Here is a 17,233-nt window from a genome sequence, read left to right as displayed (position 1 = left end):
ATATCCAAATTGCAAAATTTGATGCGATCAAACCTTGCCTCTCCCAAATAAGTATCCAATTCGGACTTCTTAGTAGCACTAAAGTCACTCTTGTAGTAGTCAAATTCCTGCACCATTTAAATATTTAAATTTAATAAAGCAAAATTACAAAATAAAGAAAACCTTATTAATCACAAGAATATAAAAATATTTAGGGAGTATTGACTTACACAAATATCATCTCCAATGATATTAGGATTACTGGCCTGTACGCAAGGATCGCTGGGACCCTCATTGCCACTTAGACCCTCATAAGCAGCAAAAAGCCTATACAACTCCTGCTTGACCAACTCCAACTTTCTTGTTGCAACTACTGGGCCATCAACTTTTTTGTAACAAAACTAAACAAACTCAAACTTGAAACGTGGGTCCAAAATTGCTGCAATTGCCAACACAACAGTATAAGAATCTCAATATTTGCCAAATTTTCCTTTTATTTGACTTGCCATGGTACTAAGAACTTCATCCTCATTTTCGATCTCTTCGTATAAACGCACTTGAACTCTCCACACATTTCTGAGATACAAGTTTGTTGTGGGGTATTGGGAACCTGAAAAAAGAGTAGCGATCTCATAAAATGGTTGCAAGAACTCGCAAATCCTCACCCCCCCATCCCATTCTTCATCTGAAGGACAACTTTTATAATTGAGATCTATCAGTGCCAAATGAACAAACACACGACGGTATATTAACGCACTTTTAAGCATTAAATAAGTGGAATTCCATATCGTGGGAACATCCATTCGCAATCCTTTTGAGCTTATCACAACAATTTTTTTAACAAGTTCTCCAAACTTGATTCTTTTAGCCTCACTTCCTTTAACATATTTCACACTTTCACGAATTTTATGCAAAGCCATGCTACTCACCTTTAACCCTTCTTGGACTATGAGATTCAAGATATGTGCACAACATTGCACATGAAAAAAAAGAACTATCACATAATAAAACATTTTGCACACACAGTTGACTCCTTAAAATGTCGTCCATTTTATCATTGTTACTTACATTGTCTAATGTAAGAGAGAAGACTTTCTTCTCAATCCCCCAATCTTTTAAGAAATCATACACTATGTCTAACAAAAGAGCCCCCGAGTGTGGAGGAGGAATATGGCGAAAATTCAAAATTCTACTTTGTAACTCCAAGTTCTCATCAACATAGTGAGCCGTTAAAGAAATATACCCATCAGTAGTACAAGAACTCCAAATATCAAAAGTCAAGCATATTCTACCCAAAACCCTCTCTAAAGCAAGCTTAATCCTTTCCTTCTCCCTGTAATATATCTTTAAGCAATCCGCCTTTGCGGTGTTCCTAGTATAATGCTTAACTTCATGATTCAAATACATGTGGACATCCCTAATTCCTTCATGCTCCACAATTGAATATGGGTAATTATGTTTTATGATTCCTATTGCCATCTTCTCACGATAAATTTCTTGAGAAATCTTCAAATGTCTCAATTTAGTATCACAATCCGTCATCATTTGATCTACACTACTAGTAATGGTACGTTTCAGACAACCTTCCATATGGCGCCTTAAATTATTAATCCTATGACTAGAATTACCATGTGCATAAGACTTACCACAAATCAAACACTTTGCCCTCACCTCCCCATTATCTTCTATATATGTTGTAAATTGACCCCAAACATTTGAAACTTTATGTCTTTTTGGACAAACAGTACTACCAGTAGAAGGAAGTTGACCTACAGCTACATTACGACCTGTTCCTAAATCTAGACTCTTCCATACCAAGCCAATCTAAAGGACACAACAAAGTATTTACATTTAAATTAATTAACCAATCATAATTCATAACAATTCGTCCAAAAAAAAAATAAAAACACTCCCATATATTTTACAAGCAAACCAGCCCTACCAAATGACTGGATTTTTCCAACTGAACAATCAACACCCCTTAACTCCAATAACCAATCATAATTCATAACAATTCATCCAAAAAAAAAAAAAATTATAATGTGGTATATGCTGTNTCTGCCTTCTTTTCTGGCACTTCCCCACATCCTAAGCCTGTCACGAGGGCATATTCCATCATGCCAAAACGTAGTGGCTTTCCGTCCACCACAAACCACATTTTTTTTTTTTTTTGCATCTTACTGAGTGCAGCAACATGTAATGCACTCCCTGCCCCCAAAATGCCTTTTTCCAATGATTTCCGAGTCCTAAAAACTTACCGAAACAAGTTTCACTGAAATCTCTATTACCATTCCTAATTCCATCCAAAATGTCCTATATTCTGTCAAAAACTTCCCAACTGGACCTGACCGTCACCCTTGCGGGGAAGTAGGGCACCTTATCACTTATAAGGTCCAACTCGTAGTCTTTGATGTTTACGGCCCGCACAATCTGCACAATCGATATAAACAAACTGTCAGCAATAAAAATAAACCTAAACAACTAATAAACAAGATCGCTTAAGTGATTTTATATGTATGATTCTGACTCCAAATGATCGCTTAAGTGACCAAGAGTCAACTTAATCAATCGCTTAAGCGATATAAAGGATCGCTTAGCCGATCTTAGATCTGACCAGATGGTAAAAGAGGTTAATCGCTTAAGCGATACAAATGATCGCTTAAGCGACAGTTAAGAACGTACCCTTTCTTAGACGGCCTGGTCGGTTTCAACGGCCTGGTCGGTTTCACCGGCCTCCTCCTTGTCGCCTGAATCCTCAGAAGAGTCCTCCTGCCTTGAATTCTCGCTGGAATCCTCCTCCTGGCCTGAATGATCGCCCGACTCCTCATCTTTAGAACCGTTTGATGATTCTTCCCTCTGTTCTTGTGCCGCCGGTGTCTCCTCTCCCTGTCGACCACGTTCACTGATCGGATGATCCACCGGAGCATCCATTGAACTGCTTGCGCCACCGGAATCTAGGATTCGAAGTGGCGTTGGGTTGTCGTCGTCATTGTGAGTGTCAGCCATGGTTTTGGATTGAATTTGGTGTGAAAATTTATAGTTTGGATCAGAAATATGGGCTGTATCGCCGGAAATCGCGCAGATTCCATTTAGAGTTCAAGAAATCAATTTTAGGGTTCAAGAAATCGATAGAAAATCGTGACTAATCACCGAAATCGCGCCTATATTCCGTTTAGGATTCAAGAAATTGAGTTTACGATTGAATATGGTATGGAAATTTTCGGGGTTGGATCGGAAATCGCCTGTCTCCCTTTGGTTCAAGAAATCGATTTTTGCCCTAATGAATTTCGATTAAGCGGGGTGAACAGTTACTGGGGCTTGTTTTGAGAAATATCAAATTTTAAAATTTTTTTTTCTCTATTCGACCCAAATATGTTCTAATCCTTTCATTTTAACCCATTTTACATGTTTAGTTAGTCGCGCTTAGTCGGTTGAGCGATCTCTTCCAAGGAAGAATAAAATCTGCCCAGATAGATGATCGCTTAAGCGATCCTCTGGTATCGCTTACGCGATTCTTCACTTTTACTGTTGGTCGCTTAAGCGATTTAGGATCTCTTAAGCGATCTCTTCCGAGGCGGAATAAAATCTGCCCAGATTCATGATCGCTTAAGCGATTGCTCGTTTTAACTCTCGGTCGCTTAAGCGATTTGGGATCTCTTAATCAGAATAAAATATGCCCAGATCTAAGATTGCTTAAGCGATCTTGTTGTATCACTTAAGCGATTCCTCGCTTTGACTCTTGGTCGCTTAAGCGATTTAGGATCGCTAAAGCGATCTCTTCTGAGGCAGAATAAAATCTGCACAGATCTATGATCGTTTAAGCGATCCTCATGCATCACTCAAGCGATTTCCCTCTTTGACACTTGGTCGCCTAAGCGATTCAGGATCGCTTAAGCGATCTCTTCCGAGGCAGAATAAATCTGCACAGATCTATGATCGCCTAAGCGATCCTCTTGTATCGCTTAAGCGATTCTTCGCTTTTACTCTTGGTCGCTTAAGAGATTTAAGATCGATTAAGCGATCTCATCCGAGGCAGAATAAAATCTGTACAGATCTATGATCGCTTAAGCAATTCTCGCTTTTACTGGTGGTCGCTTAAGCGATTTGGGATCTCTTAAGCGATCTCTTACGAGGCAGAATAAAATCTGCCCAGATCTATGATCGCTTAAGCGATCNTTGAGAACTTTAATTGTTGCAACGTTTCATATTGGCATTTCCTAAGTGCATTATTGAACATGAACCATCCATATGCATTAATTGGGCATTTGAGAAGTAGCTTGAGAAAGAGTAGAGAACTTTGTGAATAAACTACTCTAAGCAATAAGCTCCATTATGAATGCTAGCTTGAGAAAGAATAGAGAACTATGTGAATGAACTACTCTAAGAGTAGGGAATGAGAAGAGCACTAAAAACGGGTTGGTGCTTTGTGATCTCCACCGATAGATATGGATGGGTTGGTGCTTTGTGATCTCCACCCGATAGATATGAGGACAGGTTGGTGCTTTGTGATCTCCACCCGATAGATATGAGGACGGGTTGGTGCTTTGTAATCTCTAGCTGATAGATATGAGGATGGGTTGGTGCTTTGTGATCTCCACCTGATAGGTATAAAAAGTAAGGGGTTGGCGCTTTGTGATCTCCACCCGAAAGTCACGAACAGTGGGTTGGTGCTGTGTGAACTTCACCCGGCCGTGCCTCCGGTAAGATGAGGTCGTGACATATAGTAGAAGTTAAGAAAGAGAGCTGTGTGAAAGAGAGAATAAATGAGATGAAAACAAAAAAAAAGAGTAAGGAAAGAATTAAGAGAAAGAGTTACGGGGACAGTCGAGTAGAGGATTTACTTACTGAGCATTATTTTGTGCTCACCCAGTTATTGTCTTTGTGGTTGCAGGTTCTAGGTAAGAACGCGGTTGGACGAGCGTCGGCAAGTGAGGAGCAATAGCTACACTGTCCACTGTTTTAATATCATTTTGTACATGATACTCTATTTTGTATAAATAATGTTTATATATGATAAAAGAAAATTTTGGGCCCATTTACTTTTGCTAATATCAATATATTCTACTCCATATTTTTATGAATATCCAAGTATAAAGCAGTCATTACTCATGTAATGCACTCCCTGCCCCCAAAATGCCTTTTTCCAATGATTTTCGAGTCCTAAAAACTGACCGAAACAAGTGCGACTGAAATCTCTTTTACCATTCCTAATTCCATCTAAAATGTCCTGTATTCTGTCAAAAACTTCCCAACTTGACCTGACCGTCACCCTTGCAGGGAAGTAGGGTACCTTATCGCTTATAAGGTCTAACTCGTAGTCTGTGATGTTTACAGTCCGCACAATCTACACAATCGATATAAACAAAATGTCAGCAACAAAAATAAACCAAAACAACTAATAAACAAGATATCAACAACAAAAAATTACGACTGTGGTTAGTTAAGAGATTTCAGATCGCTTAAGAGATCTTGACTCTGCCTCGTGCAAGATCACTTCAGCGATTTCAAATCGCTTAAGCGACCAAGTGTAAACTGAAAGAATCTCTTAAGCGATACAAACGATCACTTAAGCGATCTTATATCTATGATTTTGCCTCGAAAAGATCGCTTAAGCGATCTTAGATCTAGGCAGATGGAGTAAAAGAGGTTAATTGCTTAAGCGATACAAATGATCGCTTAAGCGACAGTTCAGAACGTACCCTTGCTTCGGTGGCCTGCTCATTCTCGCCGGCCTCTTCCTCGTCGCCTGAATCCTCGGAAGACTCTTCCTGCCCTGAATTCTAGCCGGAATCCTCCTCTTGGCTTGAATTATCGCCTGACTCTTTGTCTTCAGAACCGTTTGACGATTCTTCCCTCTGTTCTTGTGCTGCCGGCGTCTCCTCTCCCTGTCGACCATGTTCACTGATCGGATGATCCATCGGAGCAGCCATTGAACTGCTTGCACCACCGGAATCTAGGATTCGAAGTGGCGTTGGGTTGTCCTCGTCATTGTGAGTGTCAACCATGGTTTTGGATTGAATTTGTTGTGAAAATTTGTAGTTTGGATCGAAAATGTGAGCTATATCGCTGGAAATCGCGCAGATTCCGTTTAGGGTTCAAGAAATCGATTTTAGGGTCAAGAAATCGATTTTAGGGTCAAGAAATCGATTTTACGGGTCAAGAAATCGATAGAAAATCGTGACTTATCGTCGAAAATCGCGACTATATTCCGTTTAGGGTTCAAGAAATTGAGTTTACGATTGAATATGGTGTGAAAATTTGCAGGTTGGATCGGAAATCGCCTGTCTCCCTTTGGTTCAAGAAATCGATTTTTGCCCTAATGAATTTCGATTAAGCGAGGTGAATAGTTAGTGGGGCTTGTTTTGAGAAATTTCAAATGTTAAAAACTTTTATTATGTCTATTCGGCCCAAATATGTTTTAATCCTTTCATTTTAACCCATTTTACGTGTTTAGTTAGTGGGCTTGGTCGTTTAAGTGCCCAGATCTATGATCACTTAAGCGATCCTCTTGTATCGCTTAAGCGATTCCTCGCTTTTACTCTTGGTCGCTTAAGCGATTTAAGATCGCTTAAGCGATCTCTTCTGAGGCAGAATAAAATATGCCCAGATCTATGATCGCTTAAGCGATCCTCTGGTACATTTCCTCTAAGAGCGCGACGACTGCTATCCAGTGCATTTCCTTGACCAGGATGATACAGTAGACACTTTTAACCTTTGCCCAACTGTGGCCATATTTGGGCCTGTCCCCCATTACATACTGCATCATCCTGTCATCAAACTTAAAATCATTAGGGATGCAGTCCCAGTCTTCTATGCCCGATCGTTTTCGCTTGGCTCCTTTTGCTACAGATGTACCAATGACCTTTTTCAATAAATTGCGATATGTTGATACCAGTGTTTGGCCAAAGGCCACATCGGTGATGGCACAATCGGGATACAGTAGATCACCATTGCTGGTTTGTCGCAACCTCATCAGTGCCAATACCTCATCGATGTGCTGCATCAAATAAAAATAATATGATAAGTATACAATACCTCATGGAAAACATAAGCAAAAATAAGGAAAATTAAGCAAAAATAACTCACCGAGTCGTGAAGCCAGCTGCCCATCGTCAAAATCTTTTCAAAACAATCCCGAGAATAATCCCCGGTCTTACACTTATAAGGGCATCACTTTCGGATTTATCGTAGTAGGCATAGAAGGGTTTTTTCTTTTCCTCCTCTATTGGCCTATACAAATCGACAGTGGACTCCATTTTTTCTTGCCCGCTTCCTTCGCCTCCCGCCTCAACCTCCTCCATTATAACTGCCCCACTTCCTCTAGAAACCTCTTTAACCCCCTCAATTTTGGCTTCTTCCTCAATTTGTTTCTTTGTTTTCCTCTTAATTCCATGTGTTAGTACGGTGTAAGGCGATTTCACAAACCTACTCTTTCAGCTCTCTCTTTTCAGCCCAGGTTGCAATTTAACCGCCTTCAATACTCAACCAACTTCCTCCTGCACCCTACCAACTTCCTCCTCCACCCTAACAACTTTCTCTGCCACCTTATCCACTTTCTCCTCCACCCTTTTCAATTGCTCTTCCATCTTATCAAACAAACTCTTTATGAGGTCAACCACATCACTCTCCCGACCTCAACGCCTCGGCAAAGCGGTACTTGTTGTACCGGTTTGCTGAGGCATACGAACCTCTTCCTCCCTCCCCTCCTCCTCCCTCCCACCGATTGCGGCTTCATCCTCCTCGGCGTCAACCACATTCTCAAGCAGTGGCCCTGCAACTGCCCTCACATGTGTGACCCCTTGTAGGTCTCGCGTCAGGCGGTCTATCCCTTCATCCCTTTGATCCTCCAGTGCTTGGAAAGATGTGACATAGTGTTGTTGCGCTTCACCCCCAGTAGCGGTGAGGAAGGGACGGACAACCCCCTGCAATAAGAAACAAAATCAATCAGATTTAATCAACATTTTAAAGCAAGTGCATGTTCAAGCTTAATCCTTTAATCTTACCTGAGCTGATTGAATTTCAATCTCTATTTGCTCATAATCCGAATGGGTACACTTCTGGTCGTGCCACCGCAACATCCTAGGAAATGTCTGTTGCACAACCGAAGCCCTAATCCTTCCCCCTGCTTTAGCCAGGACAGGGATAGCCTCATACATCCAAGCCTACATTGTAAAAAAACAGTCCATATCATAATTCAAGCACATATATTAAAAAAAATATAACAAAAAGCTATTAATATTTACCTGCATTGCCCATGGGAAGCCAAACTAATTGTACGTCGTCGGTCTATTCTTCTCGGCCCATTGGGAGGGCTTTAACGCCAGGTCTTTTGCTTGCAAGGACTCCATGGTTCGCTTAAATGCTACCCGTCCCCACGGATAAGCATTAAAGAAGTTCAAGTTGCTTACAAACTTCACCCAATCAATATCAATGGTTTTTGTTGAGTCACTAGCCATTAGGATCGAATGTAAGAACAATACCAAGCACAGTTTGAACGTCTATGAATCATTAAACTCACCATCTTTTAACCTGTCCTCTAATTCCTGTGCCTTAATAGACTTGTTCCCCGCCAAAACCTTGTTAGCCAACCTTTTGGCTCCCGTACTGTTCGTTATTCTTTTTTCCTCAACCTTACCTGGCAAATCCCCACATCTTAAGCCAGTCACCAACGCATATTCCATCATCCCGAAACGTACTGGCTTTCCATCCACCATGAACCACATTTCGTGCTTTTTGTTGCTTTTTATTGAGTGCAGCAACATATAATGCACTCCCGACCCCCATAATGTCTTTTTCCATTTTGTGTCCATATCTCAAAAATTACTGAAACAAGTCTCTTTGAATCTCCTTTCACCATTCCTCACTGTCCCTAAAATCCCCATTATTCTCGTTAAAACATCCCAACTTGACCTCACTGTCACCCTCATAGGGAAGTATGGTACCGTATCGCTTATAACCTCCAATCTGTACTCTCTATAGTTTACGCTCCGGAAAATTTGCACAATCGATATAAACAAAATATCAGCAAAAAAATTAAATCAAATCAAATATAAACAAAATACGCTCCGGAAGAATCGCTTAAGCGATGGGCAGATGATTCTGCCTCATACAAGATCTCTTAAGCGATTTGATAAGAGATTATAGATTTGGGCAGATTTGGTTCTGCCTCGGAAGAGATCGCTTAAGCGACCAAGAGTAAAAGCGATTCGTCACTTTTACTCTTGGTCGCTTAAGCGATTACAGATCGCTTAAGAGATCTTGTACGAGGCAGAATCAACATCTGCCAGATCTAAGATCGCTTAAGCGATTCATCGCTTTTACTCTTAAGCAATTCGAAATAGCTTAAGCGACCAAGAGTAAAAGCCATCAATCGTTTAAGCGATACAAAGGATCGCTTAAGCGATCTTAGGTCTCGGCAAGTACAAATACCTTTTCTTCGGCGGCCTCCTCCTCTTTGGCAGCCTCCTCCTCCGCAGCCCCCTCCTCCTCCTCTGAACTCTCGCTGGACTCCTCTTCCTGGCCTGAATTCTGCCCGGCCTCCTCTTCCTCTTCAGAACTGTTTTGCTCCTGTTCTCTCTCTTGTTGTGCCGCCGTCGTCTCCGCTACTGGAACACCTTCACTGATCGGAGGATCCACCGGAGCAGTCATTGAACTGCTTGTGCGGCCGAAATCTACGATTTGAAGAGGCGTTGGGTTTTCCTCCTCATTGTTAATGTCAGCCGTAGTTTTAAGAAAGGAAGAAGCTTTATGATTGAATTTGGGTGTGAAAATTTGCCGGAATGTGGACTGTTATCGCTGAAAATTGCACAGATACGTTTAGCGATTGAAGATATCGATTTTTGCCTTAATTGGTTTCGATTAAGCGATTTGAATATTTGGGGCTCTTTTTCAAATTTCAAATTTTAAAAACTTTCATTAATTATATTTTGTTCTTATATGTTTTAATCTTTTCATTTTAACCCATTTTACATGTTTAATAAATCTAACTGTGACACATCAGTTTCTCAAAACAAAAAAAATGGTAAACAGTTTCAAGGCCATTTTTTTAAATCCAAACTTGGGATGGCCGATCAGCTAAATTTTCTCCTTATGTTCAATTACACAAATTTCGATCAATTTATTGTATAATACAGACTCAATTTACACAATTATTGATCAATTTACTGTATAATACAGATGCAATTGTTTTTTTCCTCGATTTTCAATTTTGTATCTACTCGAAGTTGTAAGGGCATAATCTATCCATACGAAGATATCCTTCTAGACTTTTAATTTACGGTTTTTTTTTTTTTTTTTGAAACCCTATTTATCTTGTATACAACGATTTTCAGGTGATTGTCAAGTTACAGTAATTTTGAATTATGGGAGGTCATGGTGGTTTGAATATTCTTCCACAGAAGCGGTGGAATGTGTACAATTATGAAAACAGAGAAAAAGTCCGTCAAGACGAAGAGGCTGCTGCGAAAGAAGAGCAACTCAAGCGTGAACAGGCCAGAAAACGAGATGCTGAATTTCGTTTACAGCAGCTTTGTGCTGCCCGTGGTTTGTCTCCGTTGAAACGAGTTGAAGAGGCAGCTGGAGAGGCTGCTGCAGAGCATGTTAAATCTGAACCAAAGTCGAATCATATTAATCTCTTTGAAGGGATTAAGATTTTTGACCCAATTAAAGGGTTGGAGAAAGGGGGTGGTGAAGAGAAAGATGGGTTTAAGAGGAAGAAGATGAGGAAAGAGGAGGAGGCGTCGAAAAAAGTTGTGACACTAGATGATGAGAAGTATAGGCTGGGTTATTGGGTAGCCGGGAAACGGGTTAAGTTGCCGTGGTATCTTGAGCGGAGGAGCAATGGTGATGTAGATGCTGAGAATTGTATGGATGATGGGTTGGTGAGAGTGCAAAAGGAGGAGCAAAAGAAGGGAGGGAAGAAGACGCTACAAGAATTGAGAGAAGAACGGTTGAAAAGGGAAAAGAAGGAGAAAGAGACGGAACGAGCATTGTTTATGGAGAAGAGTCACAGAGAGAGGACTTTTTCAAGGGATAGAGGTTTTTACAGGAGGTGAGCTTCATGAAATTTCATATTGTATATAACTAACGCTAGAAATGTGTTTGGCCTCTTTCTGGTTTTATGTGGCCAACTCTTGGCGCGAGAATTTATTTTTGGTTTGAGGATGTTCCAAACAAGTAAAGTACTAATTCATTGAATTAGTAGTTTCAAAAAGAAATCACAGGCATATTTTGGTATTATCCTTTTTAATGTATACATTATTGAATATATTATGTTCTTATACTACTTGTTAACAAAGATGCTTAACTTAGCTTAAATAATTATTCACGGTATATTTAGTAGAATATACGGGATATAGTTTAACTATTCGTTCTACCCTCATGTAGGCAATCGGAAAGTAGTACAGTGTATGAACATATTTCTTGAATTGTATATGATTGTACAGTAAAATCAAATGTGATAGCATCAGTCTGCTTGGACAAATTGTAGTAGAATCAAATGAGAAGGTTCTCCATCATCTCCTTCTTGGAATCTTTGTAGGCTTTGAAGCATTTCTGGGCATGCATTTTTGAGATAAAAAAGAAGGCTAGAATCTGTCTAATTTATTTATAGGTTAGGTGACTTTCTTATAAAGAAAGCCAACTAAGGGCTCTTGGGTTGTATATATGAAATTGAGGTTCCTAAAACCTCAGAGCATTTGGGTGTTCTAAAAGGAATTGCATTCTTAGTATTCAAAGTGTTGTTCTGTGTATGGATTTACAGTCATGCAACAGAATTTTAATGTCCCATAACGATATAGAATTTCTTTTTGTTTTTGTTGCATCTCCTAATTTGATCTGCTTAATGATATCTGACTGTTGTGAGGTTCATTTTCCTAAAATCTTTGTGATACAACATATTTAGTTCTCAGTTTCAAACTGAAACTAGTAAATTGTATGAAGATAATATTGTTGGTGTGTTGCCTAAGCCTCAATTCCAATATGCATTCATTTTTCTGTTCAAGATTGGAATTTGAGTCAGTAATTTAGTTAGCATGACTGTGTATTGTGAGAGGATCACTGTGTGGAGGAGCTGTTGAATTATCTTTCTGCACTGCATAATTGTGTTCAAATAACTTCCACCTGCTATGTCAGCACTTCTCTTACAATTTACATACGTAAGATAATTCAATTCTACCACTGTGCATACTTTTAGAAATGCCCTTATTAAAAATGATGGCATCTCTTCTATCATTTTATGTCTAAGGTGACATTGTCATGAGTGAAAGTATCTGCACAAGGTTATTTGCATTCAGTTGTGTTTGCAAATCTGTGCTATTTTATTGAGGGTTTAAACAGTCAAGCAGTAGTTGTGTTTGAAGGGATATTGTAATTAGTTGTTTCGCTTCTGCCAATTTTTGTTTTGGAAGTATTATTATTTCACACATTCATTATTCTTGCTGGAGGCAATCATCAAGGTGAATGAACTGAAATTTTGGAATTCTGCTTTTTATCTACCCTTCAACCACAATGATCCGGTTTTATTGCAAATTTTATGTCATGATTTGGCATGTATTTAGTTTGTACTTTTTATAGCTGTATAGTTGTGAAGTTGCTGGCGCCTGAATCTGTTCAAAAATTTTATATATTCTGCAGCGTTGAATGTGAGCACTGCACAAGCCTTGTTAAAATAAATGCTACAGCCTTTCAATTTAAATTTGGGGGCGGTAGAACAGGTCATTGGGTTGGAAAATGAGGTTGAATTTATTTGTACTGATATTTTGTTTCCCCTGATCTTATAGTGGACTTTTTATACCTCATATAAATCATTGGTAGCAAATGTTGTATCAATAGCTTTTTGGTTTGCTTTCTTAGTGAAAAATCTGCATAAATATGACTTCATTAATTTCAGTAGAGTTTTGATCATCAATGATGTTTGTGATTACATTTGATTATTCTGATAGATTAGGAGTCAAACATTATTGAGAGTGCTTCTATTAATTAATTGTGCAGCATTCTTCGTCTGATTTCAGTCTATAAGATCATTGTTAGACCTCCCATACACAAGGTCTATAAATCCAAGGGTAGGAATAGGAGTAAGGGTACGTTGAGTGTGAGTTTGTTAAGGGATGTTGAGGTGTGCAATGAGGGTTGTTTAAGCATGGTGAGGTTGTTATGAGAATGGACTGTAGCTGTCAATTAGTTACGGAATAGAAAAGTTAGCTTATAAAAGGGAAAGAGTGAGGGAGGCAGGATATCAAGAATTATATTCATAGGTCTGATTGGAAGGTCCCCAGCTCCTCGAATTGCTGGGAATATGTCTGTTATTTCAATTGTTCCTGTTTATGATCACTCAGTTCCAATTAATGCAATTTGCTATTTCCTCTATTCTGTGCATCTTCTTTGTTGTGTGTTGTGTGTGTTACTGTGATTCACTGATTTGCAGGGGGGTTCCATCAGATTGGTATCAGAGCTAGGTTGCCAACAGGTCTCACGCTGGGGAATGGTCAAATCGAAGATGGATAACAGGATGGACAATATGGAAAAAGAGATGAAGTCAGTGCAGGAGGACATGAGTTCAATTAAGACTGATGTGGGTAGCCTTAAAGAATACTTGACTGAGATGAGATAATTGTTGAGATTGAGAGATGAGAGGGATGAGAAACGTTACCGCGAAAAAGAGAAGTCCCAGTCATCTTCTGAGAATACGAAATCTGGTGATGGCCAAGAGCAAGGACAAGACATAATCGGGAATAGTGGGAAAGAGGAGAGGAAAGCCTGGAAGCTGGAGCTTCCAATTTTCAGTGGAGAAGACCCCTTTGGATGGACCTTTCGTGCAGATTGTTATTTTACTATTAACAAATATGGACCATCGGAGATGGTTGAGGTTGCGGCTGTTTGCATGGAGGGTAGGGCGTTGAACTGGTACCAATGGGTGGAAGGACGAGAACCTTTCAAGTCATGGGAAGAGTTCAAGGCTGCTCTAATCGCGAGATTCCGGCCGTCGTTCCAAGGATCTGCACATGAGGCGTTGGTGGCACTGAAACAAAACTCCACCGTAACTGAATATAGGGAAGACTTTGAAGCCCTTACAGCACTGTTGAAAGATTTGGGTGAAGAGTTGTTAATGGGAGTCTTCATCAATGGGCTTAGGGAAGAAATTAGAGCTAAGTTGAGAGTGCTGAGGCCCAACTCCCTCCAAGAGGTGATTGAGCAAGCCCATCGTGCGGAGGAAAAAAATTGGGTCATGGATAAGTGACGGCCCAAACCCTTTAGAGCCCAGTTAGCCAAAGAAAGTTACACACGGGTATCCAGCAGCCCAGATCCAACCCGGCCTGTGTGGTGGTCCAACACAGCAAAGATACCCAATAATCCAGATCCGACCCGACCCACCTGGTGGCCCAACTCAATAAAACCACCAGAATCCAACCAAGTCGCATCATCTCGCGCACCCGATAGGAGAGAAAGAGCGTCGGAAACTGGAGTCGTGAGCTTTCGAGGGGGATCGGGAGGGAATTTTCTACGGTTGTCTGAAGCCGATATCCAGTACAAATGAGAAAGAGGGCTCTACTTCCGATGTGACAAAAAATTCAGCCCAAATCATCGCTGTCGGAGTAAATCGTTACAGATCTTGTTGGTGTTGGAGGACGATGAAACTGAGAAGGGTGAATCTCCACTGAAAAATGACGAAAATCCTAACCCAAAAGGTGACGACTTAGCTCTGTCCATGAACTCCATCGTGGGTATAACATCAGATCACACCTTGAAGGTAAAAGGGCAAATTGGGGATACTGATGTAGTGGTGTTGGTTGACAATGGAGCATCACATAACTTTATTTCACAAGAGTTGGTTGAGAGGCTGGGTACCGTGGTGGAAAAAGGGAAATGATTTGGGGTGATGGTGGGAAATGGAGTCACGGTGAAACGGGAAAGGGTGTGTCGACAGGTTCCTTTGGATGTGCAAGGGATTCAAATTAGGCAGGATTTCTTTCATTTTGAGTTGGGAGGAGCTGATGTTATATTGGGCATTACGTGGTTGAGTTCCTTAGGGGACGTATGTGCTAATTGGAAGAAGCTGACCATGAGGTTTGAAGTGGATGGGGTTAGAGTCAGTTTACAAAGGGATCCGTCTCTGGTAAAGTCAGTGGTCTCCCTGAAATCAATGTTACGGTCCATCAACAGCACTGGGGGAGGGTTTCTAGTGGAATGTTGTTCAATTGAGGGGAAGCTAATGACCACAGGTGAAGATGTCAGTTCGCAAGTTCAGTCAGTCTTAGATGAGTATCAACACCTTTTTGACCAACCCTCCAAACTTCCTCCACACTGTACCCATGACCATGCCATAAACCTTAAAAAAGGCGCCCAAACCCCTAACATTAGACCCTATAGGTATCTCTATTTTCAGAAAAATGAAATTGAAAAATTGGTGGAAGAAATGTTGGCCGCCTGTATTATCCAACCAAGTACCATTCCGTTTGCTAGCCCAGTGTTGTTAGTCAAGAAAAAGATGGAAGTTGGAGGTTCTGCATTGATTACAGGGCCCTCAACGAAATAACAATTCCCTACAAGTTTCCAATCCCTACCATCGAGGAATTGTTGGATGAATTGGCGGGGGCAACCATCTTCTCTAAGCTAGATCTTCGGTCAGGATACCATCAGATTAGTATCAAAGCCGAAGACATTCCCAAAACAGCCTTCCGAACACATGAGGGGCATTACGCGTTCTTGGTTATGCTGTTCAGTTTGACCAATGCTCCTTCAACATTTCAGTCACTTATGAACAACATTTTTAAACCAATTCTGCGTAAGTTCGTGCAGGTTTTTTTTTACGATATTCTGATATACAGTCTTGACTTGGAATCCCACATTCGACACCTTCGGCAAGCTCTTCAAATTCTGGACGACAATGAACTGGTTGGAAATTTTTAAAAAAATGCTTACTCGAGCAGTTGATGCGTGTTTCCTACAACATGCAAATGTAGCAAGTATACTAGTCGCACAAGTAATAGAGTGATGAGTGAGTATCGTTCCCACGAGAATTATTGCTAAGCACTAAGTTTTCTACCGTTTTCAAGTTGAAGCAATCGAATTCTTTTGGATTAAAGGGAGCAATGAAAACTATAACTAAAACAAAATTCACTAAAATAAAAGTAAACTATGAAAGCAAGATTTAAAAATGAATAAAATCAATTCAAACAAACGGGTATGATTTTGACTTCATTCGGACTCTATGGGTTAAACCTAAAGAATTAAACTAAATTCATATTTACATGCATTGATTGTAAATCGAACTCTCTAAAATGTCCAACATACATTCTCAGGCTATGTCTTCCTACTCTTCCCTATTAACCTTCCGCACCCAACAAATTGAAAGTTAATAAAACTGAGCTCATTAAGCACAAGAATCCTAGATTGATTTCATTGGTTCTTGAATTTATCTCTAGCATCCAATACTACAATGGTGAATACCCAAGAAGCCTAACATGATTCATTTCTCAATCTCATCATGTTCATCACATATAAACAGTTAATTCAGAGTATTCACACAATCAATCAAGTTCATATGAAAATAAAATCATTCAATCAATTAACCCATGAAATTCCGAACTACAATCAAAACCCTAACTCAAATTAGGTTAGTTCATGTCTAAATCAATAATAAAATTAAAAGAAACGAAAAATTCCAAGTTCAACATCATGGAAATAAGAGAAAAGGAAAAGAATCTCCCCAATTGACGAATCCACTGGTTTCACCTCGAATCTTCACACTTTGTTTAATAAAAAATCACTCAAATTCAATTTTAGAATATGTAAAAACTGCTATCTATCTAAAAATGAATGACCCTACAAAAAGACTAAGTTTTTCCTTTTATAGCTCCCTCAAAAACCTAAGAAATTTCTGAAAAGTAAAACTATGCGTTTTGAAATTCGCTAACGTCACCGCGGCGACGAAGTAAAAACAGATCTCGTGCGTTAACTTTCTTCGCTGCAGCGAAGAACAAGCTTCGCCGCGGCGAAGCTCCATGTGGAATTCTGAAATTCCAGAATTACCCTCTGCTTGCCTTTTTGCTTGAATCTTCGATCCTCGATGCTCTCCTATGGAAACAAGCTTCCTAGTGTTCCATTCTACTTCAGAACTCTTCCAAAATCTGAGATCCGCTTACTTCTGAGTCCAGAAACTCCAAATCACTCATTATTTGCTCAAAATGTCCATTTTTGCCTAAAACACAAAATATAAAAAATTAAGTAACAATTCAGGTCAAAATGAACTAAGAAG

The 17,233-nt window shown here is 39.9% G+C and overlaps 1 protein-coding gene across 1 annotated transcript; it reads left to right on the top strand.

Moving 5' to 3' along the window:
* Positions 1-10,325: 10,325 nt before the first annotated feature.
* On the top strand, positions 10,326-11,110 carry LOC116143646 (leukocyte receptor cluster member 1-like). Its single transcript, XM_031429097.1, has one exon. The coding sequence runs from the start codon at positions 10,341-10,343 to the stop codon at positions 11,031-11,033; it is 693 nt and encodes a 230-aa protein (XP_031284957.1). The 5' UTR covers positions 10,326-10,340; the 3' UTR covers positions 11,034-11,110.
* The last annotated feature ends 6,123 nt before the right edge of the window (positions 11,111-17,233 follow it).

Source organism: Pistacia vera, unplaced genomic scaffold (genome assembly GCF_008641045.1).
Source record: "Pistacia vera cultivar Batoury unplaced genomic scaffold, PisVer_v2 Contig431, whole genome shotgun sequence".
Lineage (NCBI taxonomy): Eukaryota > Viridiplantae > Streptophyta > Magnoliopsida > Sapindales > Anacardiaceae > Pistacia > Pistacia vera.
This window is presented reverse-complemented; position numbering and strand designations above follow the sequence as displayed.

What these genes read in the sequence shown, in the direction of transcription:
- LOC116143646 (XM_031429097.1), top strand. Translation starts at nt 10,341, where the DNA reads ATGGGAGGTCATGGTGGTTTGAATATTCTTCCACAGAAGCGGTGGAAT.